This window comes from Grampus griseus, assembly GCF_964374135.1.
Source record: "Grampus griseus genome assembly, chromosome: 10".
NCBI classification, from domain to species: Eukaryota; Metazoa; Chordata; class Mammalia; order Artiodactyla; family Delphinidae; genus Grampus; species Grampus griseus.
Window position 1 is genome coordinate 32643007 of NC_139004.1, and position 15198 is coordinate 32658204.

At 45.8% G+C, this 15198-nt stretch overlaps 1 protein-coding gene across 2 annotated transcripts in view; it reads left to right on the top strand.

The window, feature by feature from the left end:
- MED20 (mediator complex subunit 20) overlaps window positions 1-15198 on the top strand; it is a 43076-nt gene that overhangs the window by 6397 nt on the left and 21481 nt on the right. The window contains exons 3-4 of one of the 2 annotated variants that reach the window (XR_014297369.1): window positions 754-1007; window positions 2766-3036. Coding sequence is in view for 1 of the 2 variants with exons in the window: in XM_082664589.1 (XP_082520715.1) it covers window positions 754-1007; window positions 2766-2981 (470 nt within the window). In the remaining variant the exon portion in view is untranslated. Of the gene's footprint in view, window positions 1-753; window positions 1008-2765; window positions 3602-15198 lie in introns of those variants that run through there. The other variant, XM_082664589.1, reaches the window with a different exon arrangement.

The window sequence follows — 15198 nt, forward strand, 5'->3', positions numbered from 1 at the left end:
GCCTCTAACTGTTGTGGCCTCTCCCGCTGTGGAGCGCAGCCTCAGCGGCCATGTCTCACGGGCCCAGCCGCTCCACGGCATGCGGGATCCTCCCGGACCGGGGCACGAACCCGTGTCCCCTGCATCGGCAGGCGGACTCTCAACCACTGTGCCACCAGGGAAGCCCCAAATAAATATATTTTTTTAAATGTTTAAAAAAAAATTTTTTTAAATGAACTTGGGCATGGAAGAGAAGGCTCTGACCTCCCTTTCCAGCCTCGTGCTCAGATACTCTTCTGTGGGGCCACTTCCTATGTTTCAAAGAGGGAGGAGGCCAAGGAAGGTAGGGATGGACAGAAAAGAGAGCAGCTGCTTCGTTTGGTGTGCTCAAATGCTGTTACTTTTATTTTCCTTAATATGTGATACCTGTCTGTACGAAAGACCATATGTAAATCCTCTGAGTTATTAGTCATCATCCTTAATCATCCATCTGTGAGCCCATTACTCAACTTAAGAATTAAACCATTATCCACTGTCGAAGTTCCCCGTTTGCCCCTCACCTTTTTCTGTAGAGCAGTGGGTTATACCACATGCCACCTTTTCCTCTCCCTTCCTCTCTGGAAATGGCTGTTGGCGAGGGGCTTCCCTCCACTGCCCGCCAGGACGGTTGAGGTGATGCTCGATTGCCACCTGGCTTTGTTCAGCGCATTGGACTCTACTCCGCGGTTTGCTGACGAAGGTCTTGATACTGAGTAGCATCTCCGTCCCTCGCAGGTCAGGCCGGGAAGCTGATGTATGTGATGCACAATTCCGAGTACCCTTTGAGCTGCTTCGCCCTCTTTGAGAACGGCCCTTGCCTTGTTGCTGACACCAACTTTGATGTGCTCATGGTGAAGCTCAAGGGCTTTTTCCAGAGTGCCAAGGCCAGCAAGATTGAGACCCGGGGCACCCGCTACCAGTACTGTGACTTCCTAGTGAAGGTGGGCACGGTTACAATGGGGCCCAGTGCCCGAGGCATCTCCGTGGAGGTAAGACCTCGGTGAAATAGGAGCATATGTGCTGAAGGGGCTGACTCTGCAGATTTCCACGGCCCCTGAGCAAACAGATGTTTCTACCTACCTGATTCCTGTCCACAGAGCCACTGTGCTTCCTCTCCCTGCGTCTTCTACCCTTTCTTTAATCACTCAGGGACTCTCTAACCCAAGCTGGGTTCTCAGCAGGTAGAGAGCTTAGGAAGGCTGACTTGCTGGAGAAGGGGAGGGATGGTCGGAGAGTGCGGTGGGAGCAGGTGAATTCTGATGTGGAGGGACCAGTCACCCATCACAAGGACTGGAGCAGACCAGGGCAACTTTCAGTGCAGTTAACTTTTGGGAGGTGGAAAAGTTGTGCAGCATGGGAATTCCCTGGTGGTCGAGTGGTTAGGACTTGGTGCTTTTACTGCTGGGGCCTGGGTTCAATCCCTGGTCAGGGAACTAAGATCCCACAAGCCGCCACAGCCAAAAAAGTTGTGAAGCAAAGATGTGCCTTTCCCTTTGACATGCTGTCTACTCTCATGGTGTGTGGGATGACTTCATCTTTGACGTATACACTGAAAATGACAAAGACGGAGTGTGTCAGCGGAGTGTGTCAGTAGCTGGCTTTGGGACCAGTGAGAGTCTGCAATCTACCATGGTCCCCCCCAAAATAATAAGTAAGCTACAGGGCCTGCCTTTTGAAAATTGACGATTTAGTAAAAGAGCAAGGCCCAAACACACAAACTGTTTTTGAAGTTAGTCTATAAGAAATGCCATAAAAGAGGCACAGATTGCTCTGGGAGTTCAGGCCAAAGAGAGCACTGCTGACCTTGGGGATTGTGATGCCTCCTGCAGGAGTAGCATTTAAGGAGGGACTTAAAATATAGAAACCGGGGATAGGTCAGCCCTAAGGAGCACCCCAAGTGAAGAAAAGGGCGTTAGTGGTCATTACTGCTATGACACTCCAGGGACCTCTAGAGCCAAGATTTCCTGGCCCTTTGCATTTGTGATGCACCTTGCATTTGCCGAGACCCACTGGAAACCCAGTCTGGTTATCCTTCACGTTTCCAACTTCTGAGTACAAACACAGCCTGGCTGTTTCTTTACTTGTTTCTCCTTATGGTTACCAGTAATTTCCCCGGCCATCTCTCCAGTGAAAAATTAGGAGAGGAAACTGAGAAAGCCTAAGATATGTGTCCTTTGGCCCCTGTCACATGGGTTGGGAAATCATTTCTTAAGGTCAGAGCCCAGGTTTTATCTACTTAGGGAGTATTGTTTGGTCTTGAAGTGACTTATGAGCACATGTGTCTACTTTACCCCCTACTGATCCCCCCAGCACGCACACGCGCGCACACACACACACACACACACACACACACACACACACTCATACACACTCACTCTGTCTCCTGCTCTTCATTTTCTCTCTCAGAATTTTCCTGAGCTCTCCATGAATCTGCATCCAGCATAGCTGGGACTATATAGTTCTGAGATAATTCAAACGGTCCTAAATCTGCTTCTGGGTCTTGTGCGTAGGACTGTGGGTTGATAACCCCAAGATGAGACTATCTGAGCCTAAAGGGAACTATGCTGGGTGTGTCGAATCCCTGGTGTTTGGGTTGGATATTTCCTGCGGGGCAGCCCTGTGCTAGAAGGTGTGTGTCTTTGCCTCAGGGTTGGGAAAGAGGGGCACGGGGGGCAAGAGGCGCACGAGAAGCAGACGACCTGTCCTGGCCCTCGCTTACCCTCCGTCTCTGTTCTTCTGGTCTCCAGGTGGAGTATGGCCCCTGTGTGGTAGCTAGCGACTGCTGGAGCCTGCTGCTCGAGTTCCTGCAGAGCTTTCTAGGCAGCCACACCCCAGGGGCTCCCACTGTGTTTGGGAACAGGCACGACGCTGTCTACAGCCCAGCAGACACCATGGTCCAGTACATGGAACTCTTCAACAAGATCCGCAAGCAGCAGCAGGTGCCGGTGGCGGGGATCCGTTAGTGACTGGCAGCTGCCCGGCTGAGCTGTCGCCAGGGGGACTCCACAGGAGGAGCAGGTGCTGCACCCTCAGGCCTCTGGACCCCAGAAACCCAGGGCAAACGGGAAGGTTTTCCTCCCTCTCTAGTTCCCAGCTGTGGCTTCTGTTTTGGGGCTCTGGACTCCCCTCCCCTGACCCTCACACACAGCCCCCCCGACAGGTGTTTCAGCTGGACTTGGCCTGTCCTCAAGAACAGTAATTACGAAGAGTGGAGAAGTTTGGAGCTTTCCTGCTTTAGGGAAAAGATAGGATGGGGGTGTCCCTGCCTCGTGAGGGTGGGGAAGGCAGTCTGTATTGCTAACTACTGGGGATTTGGTCCAGGCCCACAGTGGACAGGCTGCAGGTTGTGTTTGGGTTGGGCTGTAATAAAGGCTTCTCCCTCTGCTCAAAGGATGTGGCTGGGCCCCTCCTGGAAAAGGAGTAAGAGGCACAGCTTACTTGATGGTTATCATTTTCTGACCTGTTTGCTGAAGTGAATTGTGAGTTCACTTTTCTAGGGTGTTGCCTGAGTCCTTTGAAGTCTTCCTCTGGACATCTTTCCATTCTGTTGTGAATTATATTAAGGCACAGGCTAAGGTGCTGTAACAAGGAGAACCTAAAGTACAGTGGCTCTTAGAAGTTTATTTTTCTCTTTTCTAATAGTACAGAGGTAATCAAATGGTCCAGGGCAGATTGAACTCCACAGGGTCATCAGGAACTTGGTTTCCTTCTGTCTTGTTTAGCCACCCCTAGGGTGTTGTCCTTGGGTGAGTCAAAGTAGACATTGGCTCCATGTCCACATTCCACTGGGGAAAGAGAGAGAGAAAGCAGTTTCTTTTTTAAAGGACATGACCTGGAGTTGCTTAAATCACTCTGGCCACATCTTGCTGAAAGGAACTCTGGGACATAGAGCCTCTTACTTGGGTGGTCTTGTGCCCAGTTAAAACGCTGGGGGTTCTGTGACTAAAAGATGAAGGAGAAAATGGATGTGGGGACCCAGTTAGTAGCCTCTGTTACACGGAGCTCAATGGATGTGCCCAGGAATGTTCTTGGCTGTTACTTTGCAGAGAGTACCCCTGTAAGCAAGCCATTCGTTTATGAGTTGGACTGTGATAGGGCTGATGCGAGAGCCACTTCAGCTGGATTAGTCACATGGGAAGTCACTTCCACACCCCTTGCCTAAGTCTCAGCATCAAGACCTCTCCAGTTCTCATGCGCCCAGAGCTTAGGGTTAGACAGTTGACCTCGTACTCACACTGTGCTTCATGCTTTCCTGAGCTCTTTCTCCTCATCTCATTTGAGCCTCCAAGCTGCTCATTTGACCTACATTGTCTCCCTACCCCACTCCTGCTGCAGGAATGTTCAGTCCAGCTAGCATTGAGATACACAGAGATGGTCTTAGGAAATGTATTAATGTACATACTGCAGTATTGTCCTCAAGGATACTGTTCCTCATTGAAGGCACCTAAAGAGAAATTGTTTTCAGATCTAAGTGCTCAGATCTAAAGCCTCTGTAACAAGAATCATGCAGTGGTCATGTTTCCCTTTTAGCTTTGGCTGGCAGGAAGCTCAATTCAACTTTCTAACTGTAGGACCTGTCATTTGTGTTTCTTGTTCTCACCTTCCCCTGGCTTCTTGTTTGTTTCTTTGCTTTGTTTTTACTTTTTTAAATGGAGGTATGTTTTAGATATTATTTACACATAATAAAATGCAGAGATTTTTTTATGTTTTTGGCCTTCTGATTTATGTTTGCTTTTGTCTAGATTAATCTATTTGTATTTTTCTGTAGGCTGCCTCAAATTTTCTATGAGATGAGATAGCATTTTGAACATAATGTGTTCCCGAAAATATATAGAAATTGAGTGTGGTAAATATAACCCCAGACTTATGCATTATAAAGAGGGGTTCCTTAAAAACTAAAAAAGTAGTATAAACTCCCTAACTATCTGTGCCTTTTAGACATAATCTTGACTCATAAATTTCCAGCATACTTCACTTTTGTTCTTTTCCCTTATTTTGAGCACACATTTGACCAAGATTTAAGTCCAGTAAACACCAGATCAGGCTTTAAGAATTGCCACTTTTTGTCCATCTTTGTCCTTTGCGTCAGTTAAAGAAAACTTACTGCTAAAAAAGGCGGGTAATGCAATACATTTTTTAATTAGCAAATTCAACTCCACTAGCAAAGTTGCCAAAACTGAACTGGTAACTAGTGGGAAGGGCCCAAATGTCATCCAGCTTTTGTATGTAAGTCTGAATGGGGCTTTCAAGAGTAGTTTAGGGTTGTCGGTGTATAGTTTTTGAAAGTTCAGGTTGAATGAAAGTTGAGGAGCATTTGTATAAAGGGAAAAGAGGCATGGTTATCCTCATTCTAAAAATGAAAAAAACTTAAACTCAGCTAGTAAATGGAGATGTTGTATTTTGGGTTCAAATCTGACATTCCTCCTTTTACACTAGACTGTCTTCCTGTCACTCCTTCCTTTGCTTCCGGATGCCTTACCCCTCTCCCTGTCTGTAGCTACCCCAAAAGAGCAGAAACCAGGACACTTCTGGGATTCTGCTAACATGTCACCTTGGTGGGTACCTTTGTCAGAGTCACATAGAAACCTGCCAACCTTGACTGTCAGAACCATGCAGGGCAGCTTTGGAGTTTACCTGGTTCTCCTTCACTGTAAGATGGGGAGGCGGTGGCTCCCAGGGGGGTCATGCTGAGAGGTGAGGCTGGAGTCAGGACCAAACTTCAGACTCAGGACTCGTGGCTCCCAGCGTGTGACAGAGGGTGGCGCCTGGACCTCTGTGTGGTGCCAGGTGATCTTAGGTGGAATGTGGAATACATTTTTGTTTCCGTACTTATGCCGTATTCTAATGTACATCAGAGCAAAGTATAACTGGCACTTCATGTCTTAGGATGAGGGTAAATAAGGTTTTTAAGAAGAGTCTGCTTAAAGGGAACTGTTAAGTTATAGTGCAGGTGATACCTGCAAAAGGCAAAATCTGGAGGAGGAAGGAGGATGCTAGAATTTGGGGAGACACTGAGTTTCGTCCACTTTGTGTATCCATTGATAGTTCCTGCTCTTTCCTCCTGTGCTGTTCTGATTCTCTGTACCTGTTTCCACGCTGCCTCCCGCTTGCCTTCCTCAGGTCTTGAATACCAAGTTGTCACATGTCCCCCACTGTGTATTGGTGTCACTGCTCCACTGAGGGAATACCTAGGGACTGGCCACTCCTCCCCACCACCAGTTCTGCCCCAACCCGCTGTGTCCAGTGTTCATTCCTCAGGCTTCAGGATGAGTGAAAAGTTTTCTCTCCGAATCCTGGAGGGAGGGTGCGGGGAGCAGAAGCGTGTCCTCCAGCTGTCAAAAGTTGAGACTTAAAATATGGGAAGGGCTCTAGGCTGAACATTTTGAGGACATTCACAGTGGATTTAGAGCCAGGCAGGATGATGTGTGGCCTTTCCCTCACCACAGCCTCCCTCTCCATATCTGCTGCTGTCTGGGAACCTTGGGCAGCAGTCCCCGGTCACAGTTGCTGTGCGGAATGGCGACCGGCTGGGTTACAAGTTTGGTCCTCTCCTGGGGAGTTGCTGTTTTTGGCCTTCAGTCACTTGTGGAGGGGATTTTCCCCCAAGGTGAGAACTCTGCCATTGTGTAGAGCATTCCAAAATCAGTCTCTTGGGTTAGAAGGGACCTTTGAGGTCACACAGTTTGACCATCATTCAGTATTCACATCTTTACACCTTCCCTCCCAGAGATCATGCCGCATTAACTTGGCCTCATCTAGGGAACTCTGTTCTCCGTGTATTTCATTTTTGTCATTACCTCTGAGACAAAAAGCAAAGCAAAGCATACCTGTCCTTTCCCTTGCAGGTTGTGGAGACTGTGTGGTACTTAATGAGGGAGTAGACCATTAGTTAGGGCTATAGTATGAGCAAGCCATGACTCTTCAATGCACTGTGGGTTCTCAGCCCCTTAGGGGAGCTTCAGGAGGCCTAAGATGCCTTGAAAGTGGACACGGCTTTGTGTATACGTGCAGTTTTCTGGGAATAGGATTTATAGGGTTCATTAGAGTATTTCAAAGATCTGTGGTCCCAAAAAAAGAATCTCTAAAGGGAGTACATTGTGAAGGGAAAGAACAGGAAGACAAAGATAAATCAGGTGTGACATACATCCGGCTGACTTACTGCAAGCGAGACCTTCCACTGACTTCTGAATCCTCACCTCGGGTCCCATCTCGGGATTTCCCTCCTTCATTTTATAGGTCTTCAGGCCTTTCAGTCAGTTTCTGGGAAGCTGAACTGTGTTCCTGCTCTTTTCTTTCCTATAGGTTCCTGCTTCTCATCTTGTCACTACATATACATACACACAACCTCTCAGAAATGAGTAGGAGCAAATATGTGTGAAGCAATCTTTATACTACTCTTTTGTGCCCCAGGAGTTACTCTTCCATTATGACACACTCCATGGGATCTGAAAATTATCCTGTTGTAGTGGCATTTTGCTTAATGAGCGTGTTTTCATTTTTCAGGATGGTGTGATTGATGAGGCAGAGAAATAGTTCCTTGCCTCTGTGATGAAATTAGCAAGTTAAAAAAAAGGATTCTTGGAACTCTCGGGGCAAAGATTCCTAATTCTCTTGTAGTCTCTGTTTTATTCCCTAACATATCCCTGTCCCATCAGATGGCATAGACCTGTTTTTAAGGTTAATCTGAATTCTACTGAGTTTTCTTTGGAGGCTTTAAAAAAGAATTTAGGGACCACATTTGTATATCCTAGATTGTCCCAAAGGCAGAAGTCAATATTGGACATCTGTTGTGTGGGAAAGGCAAGGCTAGGAATGTGGAGGTGACAGGTGTTTTGAGGCAGCCTACTAAATGGAAGAGAACACTGCTTTAGGAGACAGATGTCTGGGTGCTAGCCATAGTACTGTCCCTAACTTGCCAGGTAACTTCAATCACGTTGGCCTTTCTGGATCTCATCTGTGTAGTGGGAGTAATGATGCCCTCTTTCTGTACTGCTCTTGCTTCTTTTTTTTTTTTTTTTTTTTTGGCGGTACGTGGGCCTCTCACTGTTGTGGCCTCTCCCGTTTCGGAGCACAGGCTCCGGACGCGCAGGCTCAGTGGCCATGGCTCACGGGCCCAGCCGCTCCGCAGCACGTGGGATCTTCCCAGACTGGGGCATGAACCCGCGTCCCCTGCATTGGCAGGCGGACTCTCAACCACTGCGCCACCAGGGAAGCCCTCTTGCTTCTTTTTAATGGTGCTAAAGGTATTGTGTATAGTTAGGATGTTTGAGATGGGAAGCTATAGGGTTATTACTGCTTGGTAGCAGGTTAAAATTCTCCTCCAGTGCAAAGGAAATAGTTGTAATAGAGAAGAAGCAATGTGGAGAGAGAGTCCAGAGAAAGTATCTATCATACAGGTGTATTTTTGTCATCAGTGAGATCAGTGAGCACAGTTGTAGGGACCATTTCTAGAGCATGGAAGTATATTTTTAATATTTACTCATAGTGTTGGGATTTTACTTGTTCTCCTACAACCTAACGGAAAAGAAGCTGAGCTTTAAAAAAAAAAAAAAAACAAGAGTGGGGTAGAAATGACTATATTTTCTTTGTGTAACACATCCATCCCTGTTTCCCCTCAACCCCTAAGCCTTAGTTGTGCCTGCTTCTGAACTGCTTTTTGGGTGCCAGTGTATATGGTGACTGAAGAAAGTTGTGTCTAAAGAAAGTTCAGTGTTCCTGATTCTATTTTCCATTCCTCATTGATGAACCACCTAAGCTCTTAACTCTGAAGCTACAATAAAACATTTTTGTTGGCTATCTTGCACAGCCTTTTCATATTTGAATTATCTAAAATAGGCTTCTTATTCTTTCTGCTTCCATCTGATACACAATTCTCAAACTTTTTGGTATCAGGGTTCCTTGATGCTCTTAAAAATTACTGAGTACCCCAGAGAGCTTTTGTTTATGTAGGTTATATCTATTGGTACTTACCTTATTAAAACTCATTTATAATGAAAAATGAAAGTATTAATTCACTTAAAAGTAACAATAAACACATCACATGTTAACATAAGGAAAATATTTTAATGAAAAATAACTTTTTTTTCAAAGAAAAAATTTAGAAGAGTGGCATTGTTTTATATTTTTGCAAATCTCTTGAATGTCTGACATAATAGAAGACAGTGGCTTCTAATATCTGCTTCTGCAGTCAGTGTGTTGAAATTTGTTGTTTGGTTGAAGAATATGAAGAAAATCCAACCTCACACAGATGTGTAGTTGGAAAAAGGGAGAAGTATAGTGATACCGTCTTCCGATAATTGTGGATGTTTTTTGATACTACATCACAGCTCCGCTGAAGGTTAGTTGCAATGTGGAACCTCAAATTCTATCAGTGAACTTTTTGTACTCTATTATATTAACATTCATTGGTTTATTTTGCACTTTGAAGGGATCTTTTACCCATACACAATTTTGTAGCATCATGCATTGGTCATCTTGGAAATACTGCAGATCTTTTAAATGTGGACACATTTCATTTTGCAATATCAAACAACCATATCTATTAATATCACCACCAATCTCATCAGAAAAGTCTTGGGAAGCTGTTAAGCCCACAGTGGCAGATATGTTTTCGAAAATTCTAAGTTTTGCCTGAGAGCTTGAGTTTGATCAATGCTGTCAGGCTCCATTTGTTTATTTTTGAGAAAGTATCTTTCGGATACCCAAGGCTGAATGACTGTAATTTATCTGTTAGCTGTTCTTCCAAGTAAAAATGGTATTGCATGAATTGCTACTTCAGCTCAAAATTCAGAGAAATTGCACAAGTTCTTTTCCTCAAGAAAAACATTGTAAGGAACAAAAGTGCTTTATGCCTACAGCCACTTAATCACATAGAGGAGTATTATTGAAAAAATTTGTTCTTACATAAAACAAATAGTTTTTATTTTAGTGCTTCATCAAGGACTTCCTTAAAGTGACACAGATATTATTTTTTTCCTGTGAATGGGTGGCAGTGAAGAATACCTTGACTGCTAGTACAATTTAGTGCCATTGGCTTGATTTGTGATAAGGCAGCAGCAATTTTACCCATTGTGACTTTTGTATCATTAGTGCAAATGTCATCACAGTGACAAAGGCAAGTAATATCTTATTACTATGAAAATAGTTTTGATTTCAGGGACCCTCCTGAAAAAAGTCTGTAGCTACCACGGCTCCGCAGGCCACACTTTTGAGAACCACTGGTCTAATACATACTCACAGCACTGAGAATCACCACCCCCATTGCTATTTTGAGAGCACCCCTTCCTTCAGAAGTCTTAAGTGGCTCCAAAATACTTCACTCAAAAAAGCACCTATAATGGTGTCACGTACTTTGTTAGGGAAATAACATTGAATAAGATCCAATCTTTATTCTCCAAGAATTTTCTCGAGGGGCTGGGGAGTAAGAGGAGAAAATAGATGACTTATAATGTAAGGTAAGAATTCCTTAAAGAAAATTATGTTAAAGGTGTTAGACAGCAAAGGGAATGCTAAATTTTAGGTCTAACTCTGAGCTCTTGATCCACGTGGCAAATCCTCACCAAATCAGTCAACCACTAGGTCTTCTCCTTTCGTCAAGTCTTAAAAGCCTAAGTTTGGAAATGTTTTCACAGGTTTGGCTCCGGGCATTGTAGATTCTTGCTTACACGTGCACATGCTGTTTCCCCCTTCTTATTTTATTTGTTGTTCTTTGGCTTTTGTTGCTTCTCTATTTCATATTTACAGGTGTGTAGCTTTGAGCCAGTGTAGGTGGTAACACATATGTTTATTTCTTTTCCTTGCCCTTGTACTTAAACGTAAGCCTTTACCTGTTTTGTTAGCCTTGCGTTGGGTGATGTAACTGTTGGTCTTATTTGGAGGAAGCCCCCCCATCCCAAGCTGTGTCAGGGCAATGCACCCAAGAGGCTGCTCGGGAAGGAAGCCTTTTCTTAGACTGAGAAGATTTGTAGAAATAACCGCTGTTCTATTTACCTGGGGTCTCCATCCCCACGATCTGCTGAACTTCAGTTTACAGCAGCGAAACTCTTAGGGGGATTTCCATAAAACAGCTGAATTCCGACTGGGTCATCAGTGGCAAAAGTCAGACACGTGCTCACTCGCCTGGGAGCCAATAGTAACTTTTGCAAAAGCTGCCTCAGGAAACCCCACAGTTCGGAAGCTGCATCTTTCGGACACTGAAAAATAATAGTCTTTTACCAGAACAAAACAAAAACCTAGACGGGATAATGAGAAAGGCTTTTCCCCTTGGCATTGGGAAGCGATGTCAAAGACGCTCCATCCAAAAGAAGTGCGGGGAGCTATCGTAAAATTCCTTTACCGTTCCCGCGGGCTAATGGGCTGGGGAGAAGGGGGCGGAGATGGGCTCGGGTGAGTCTCTGGCCCTTTAAGGAGGAGGGACAGGCGTAAGACTCTGTACCTTTAAGAGTCTCTTTGTCTGGAAACCTCCTTATTTACCCTCCTGTGCTTCAACCAAACTTCGACCCGCGATTCACAACGCCCCTCTACGCCGCCGCCCCTTACGGCAGGCTCAAATCGGCCGCGCGTCGGTGGCTAACCCTAAACTTGGCAGCCGCGGCGCGAACCCTCGGAGGGGATGTCTGTGTCGGGTCAGGGCCCAGCGCTGCGCCGTTGGCGCAATGCGGGGCCCGGGGGCGGGGCTCCGGCGGGCGGGCCAATGGGTGGGCAGGGGGCGGGGCCGTGTTCGGTTGTCTCGCGCCCTGGTGACAGCTCGCGCGTGCTGATGATGGCGGTAAATAGAGGGGGGTCAGGGGAGGGGGCGGAGGAGGTGGGGAGGCAGCAAAGGGGATAGCTCCAGGGGGTGGGGGGACGAGGACCGGGGAGGGCGCGACGGCCAGGGAGCCCATTCTGGGACTCGGAGGCGGGGACAGGAGTCTCCGGCACACTGGCCCTCCCCTTTAAAGAAGCAAAACCTCACACACCGGGTGAGGGGCGACAAAGGCGGCGCGCGCCTCACGGGCGGGAGGAGCGGCGGCAGGGGGCGGGACCGCGGCGCCGGCGAGCTGGGGGCGCCTGGGGCGAGGGCCGGCGGGAGGCGAGAGCCGGCTGTCCGGGAGGGTCGGCCCTTTATTTTGGCGGGGTGGGCGACCGCTGGGTTTGGGGTAAAAGCTTTGAGGGGAGAAGGGAAGGAAGGCTTGGGAACGGTTGGGGGGAACGGGTCTGTGAATGAGACGAGGAGGATTAAGGGGAGAAAGGGTTAGAAGGCAGGGAGAGGAGTGAGAAAAAGCCAGCCAAGGAGGTTGGAAGGAGGCAAAACCCAGGGTGGGTGATAAGGAAGCCGGGCCGGGAGTGAGGTTAGGAAGACAGAGCCTAGGAAGACGGCTCCTCGGCTTAGGTGTGAGAGAAGGGGTTTGGAGGGGAAAGCTCTGAAGGGGATGGTAGTGGGGTGAGGGTTACTGGGGTAAGTGTTGCAAGTGGAAGGCAAGGAGGGGCAGAGCTGGGGTAGTAGTTGGGAGTAGAGGAGAGAGAGTGATTAAGAGCCAGACGTGACAAGGGTGTGAACTAGTGCAGAGCGAGATGAGCTGAAGGTCTAGGACCGGCGGTGGGTGGGAACTGCGAGGTTCTGAGAAAGGTATGGGTTAGTGGGTGGGCAGTGGGTGTAAATTCTTGAAAGTGAGGGGGGGGAATGAGACACTGGACTAGAACCAGGTGGAGTTAGGAATAAGTGCGGTGGGAGTGGAAGGGTGAAAGGAAATAGAGATGAGAGATGGGGCGTTTGTAGGACAATTCGGGGACCAGAAAGCTGAAAGGAGAAGAGGGTGAGGGTGTGAGAAGTGATGACGGTCTGGGACAGGATAACTGGGGAATTGTGTTAACTGACGAGGTTCAGCAAGATCCAAGGTACAAACAGGGAGGTTAAGAGACAGGGTGTAAAGCGGACCAGCAGAGGAGCAAGGAAGAGGTGGGCCCCAGGATTTAAAGGATGAGATGGGGAGTGAGGGAAGAGAACAGGGTTAAGGGCAGCTTGGGGAAGCCTGATGGATGTAGAGCTGGGGTAGACTGCACAGGGGTGGGAATTAAGTGTGCAGTTGGGGGAGATGCTCCAGAAGGTCCTCGTGGATCAGGGCAGAGACGCTGTAGTGAAGGATCAAGTGTAGGGAGCCTTTGGTGCAGAAGAGGAGGAACCATGGTGAGTGCAAAGAGACCTAGAGATAGGAGCAAAAACCAAAAAGTAACAGTGGAGGTAGGGGGTGAAGGAAAGGAATTCTTTGTTGAGAAGAGAACTGTGAGTGTGTTGAAACTGTGAGTCCTTTTGTCCATGAAAGTAGGATATTCCAGAAACCTCTTTCTCTCTTCAGGGAATCTTGAATCTGCTTCCACCTTTCATGGCTTTTTAAATCGACTTTTCATGTCCACTTTGAAAAGATGAGACCCATTTTGATTTGATTTTGTTCATGTATGAATGATGAAGCATCAACTGGGTGCCGAGAAGCTCTGCATTTCACCAGTGTTGTGATAATGGGGAAATGGGTTGTATTTCCAGTGTGGTTGTGCCTGTCTGGTGTGACAGTGTTGTGTTGTAGCAGTGTGATAAATGACAAGCACTGGGCAGTGCTTTATCGATAGCCTTTTCATTTTCAATGGGGAACACACTGTTGTTGAGATAGAGAAAGATGAAAATCTTTTTGTTTTGTTTGATCAACCAGATTTCTGCCTAATTGTTTTTGGTGGCTGGAGAATATTGAGAAATCATTTCAGAGAAAGGCGAATAGCCAACCAGGGAAGTTTGCCGGGGATGACATTTAAATCGGGGCAGTGAGGACACCTAGTTCCTAAGCTACCTTTAGCTTTGTGTGGGACTCTTTATACTGTAGTAGGGAACTCACCCATTTAACAAAAATAGAATAAAGAAAGGGAGGTTTAGAATAGTAGAGGATTTTAGAGTGGGACTTACCTTTTAGGTTAAATAATGGGTTTATGGGTAATTTTTATCATGAAAAAACCTCTAAGATAATGCAAGCTGGAGCCTTGGACAGCTCCACTGCCTCTTCTGTTTTGTAGTTGTGAATGAAAAAGATTAATATTTTCTAGAAGAAGCTTTTGATTTTTAAGACACTTTTGGAAATTAAAAGGAAGATAAGAAATTTGGGACAAAATTTAGGTTATTCTTAACCAAGTATTTTGTTTTGATGATTTTTATCCTGAAGCTTTTACATTTAGCTAAGAATATGAATGATTATTTGCATTTGATGGTGGCAAAGATAGCATATAATGTACTTAAGAAAAAAATGCAAACTATTCTCGAGACTTATTTGAGGTTATTTCGTTAGTGTACATTCAGTTACACAAAGATGCTTTTTCTTCAAAGTTGTGTAAATTTTGGATTGCTGCTGTTTTGTGGGTATTTGTATAAACGGCAAAGATCAAATGGTTGATAGCATCTGTGATAGTTAGCAAAGATTAGATTTTGATTAGTGGATATCAGAGACATTGGTTATTAATGTATTTTAATAATTTAGGATCTTAAATCTTTCTGGATGCAGCTGCTATGTTCATGGATTCTAGATTCTGTTGAGAGGTGTTCAGGGTGACTAGATTGATTTAGCAGTTTAACAGGATTTTAAAAAATTACTATTTTTCCTTCTAAGTTTCAAGAGGATTAGTCTGAAATGTTAACTTTCAAGCTGAAGAGTAACTTTGCTATGAGGCACCTGTTTCTGTGAGATGTGTGCGCATGTTCCCTTCATTTCTAGGTATGTCTGGCATTGCTAATAGGTTGTGCTCTGTGTGTGGTATTGCCATATTTATTTATTTATAAATATTTATTTATTTATTTTGGCTGCACCAGGTCTTTGTTGCAGCATGCAGACTCTTAGTTGTGGCATGCAGGCTTCTTAGTTGTGGCATGCATGTGGGATCTAGTTCCCCAACCAGGAATTGAACCTGGACCCTCTGCACTGCGAGCGTGGAGTCTTACCCACTGGACCACCAGGGAAGTCCCGCCATTTTTATAATGTAATTGTTTTGTACCTGATATCTTTACATAAATTATTTTAGACTTATTTGATAATGATGAAGAAGAAAATATAAACTATAAGCTAAACAAAGGGAAAGTCCATTTGGGTCTTATCTATTGTTTCTGTATGCTGCCATAGTGTGTTAAATCACCACTTCTTGTTGTGAGTGGTTATTTCTAAGTTGATA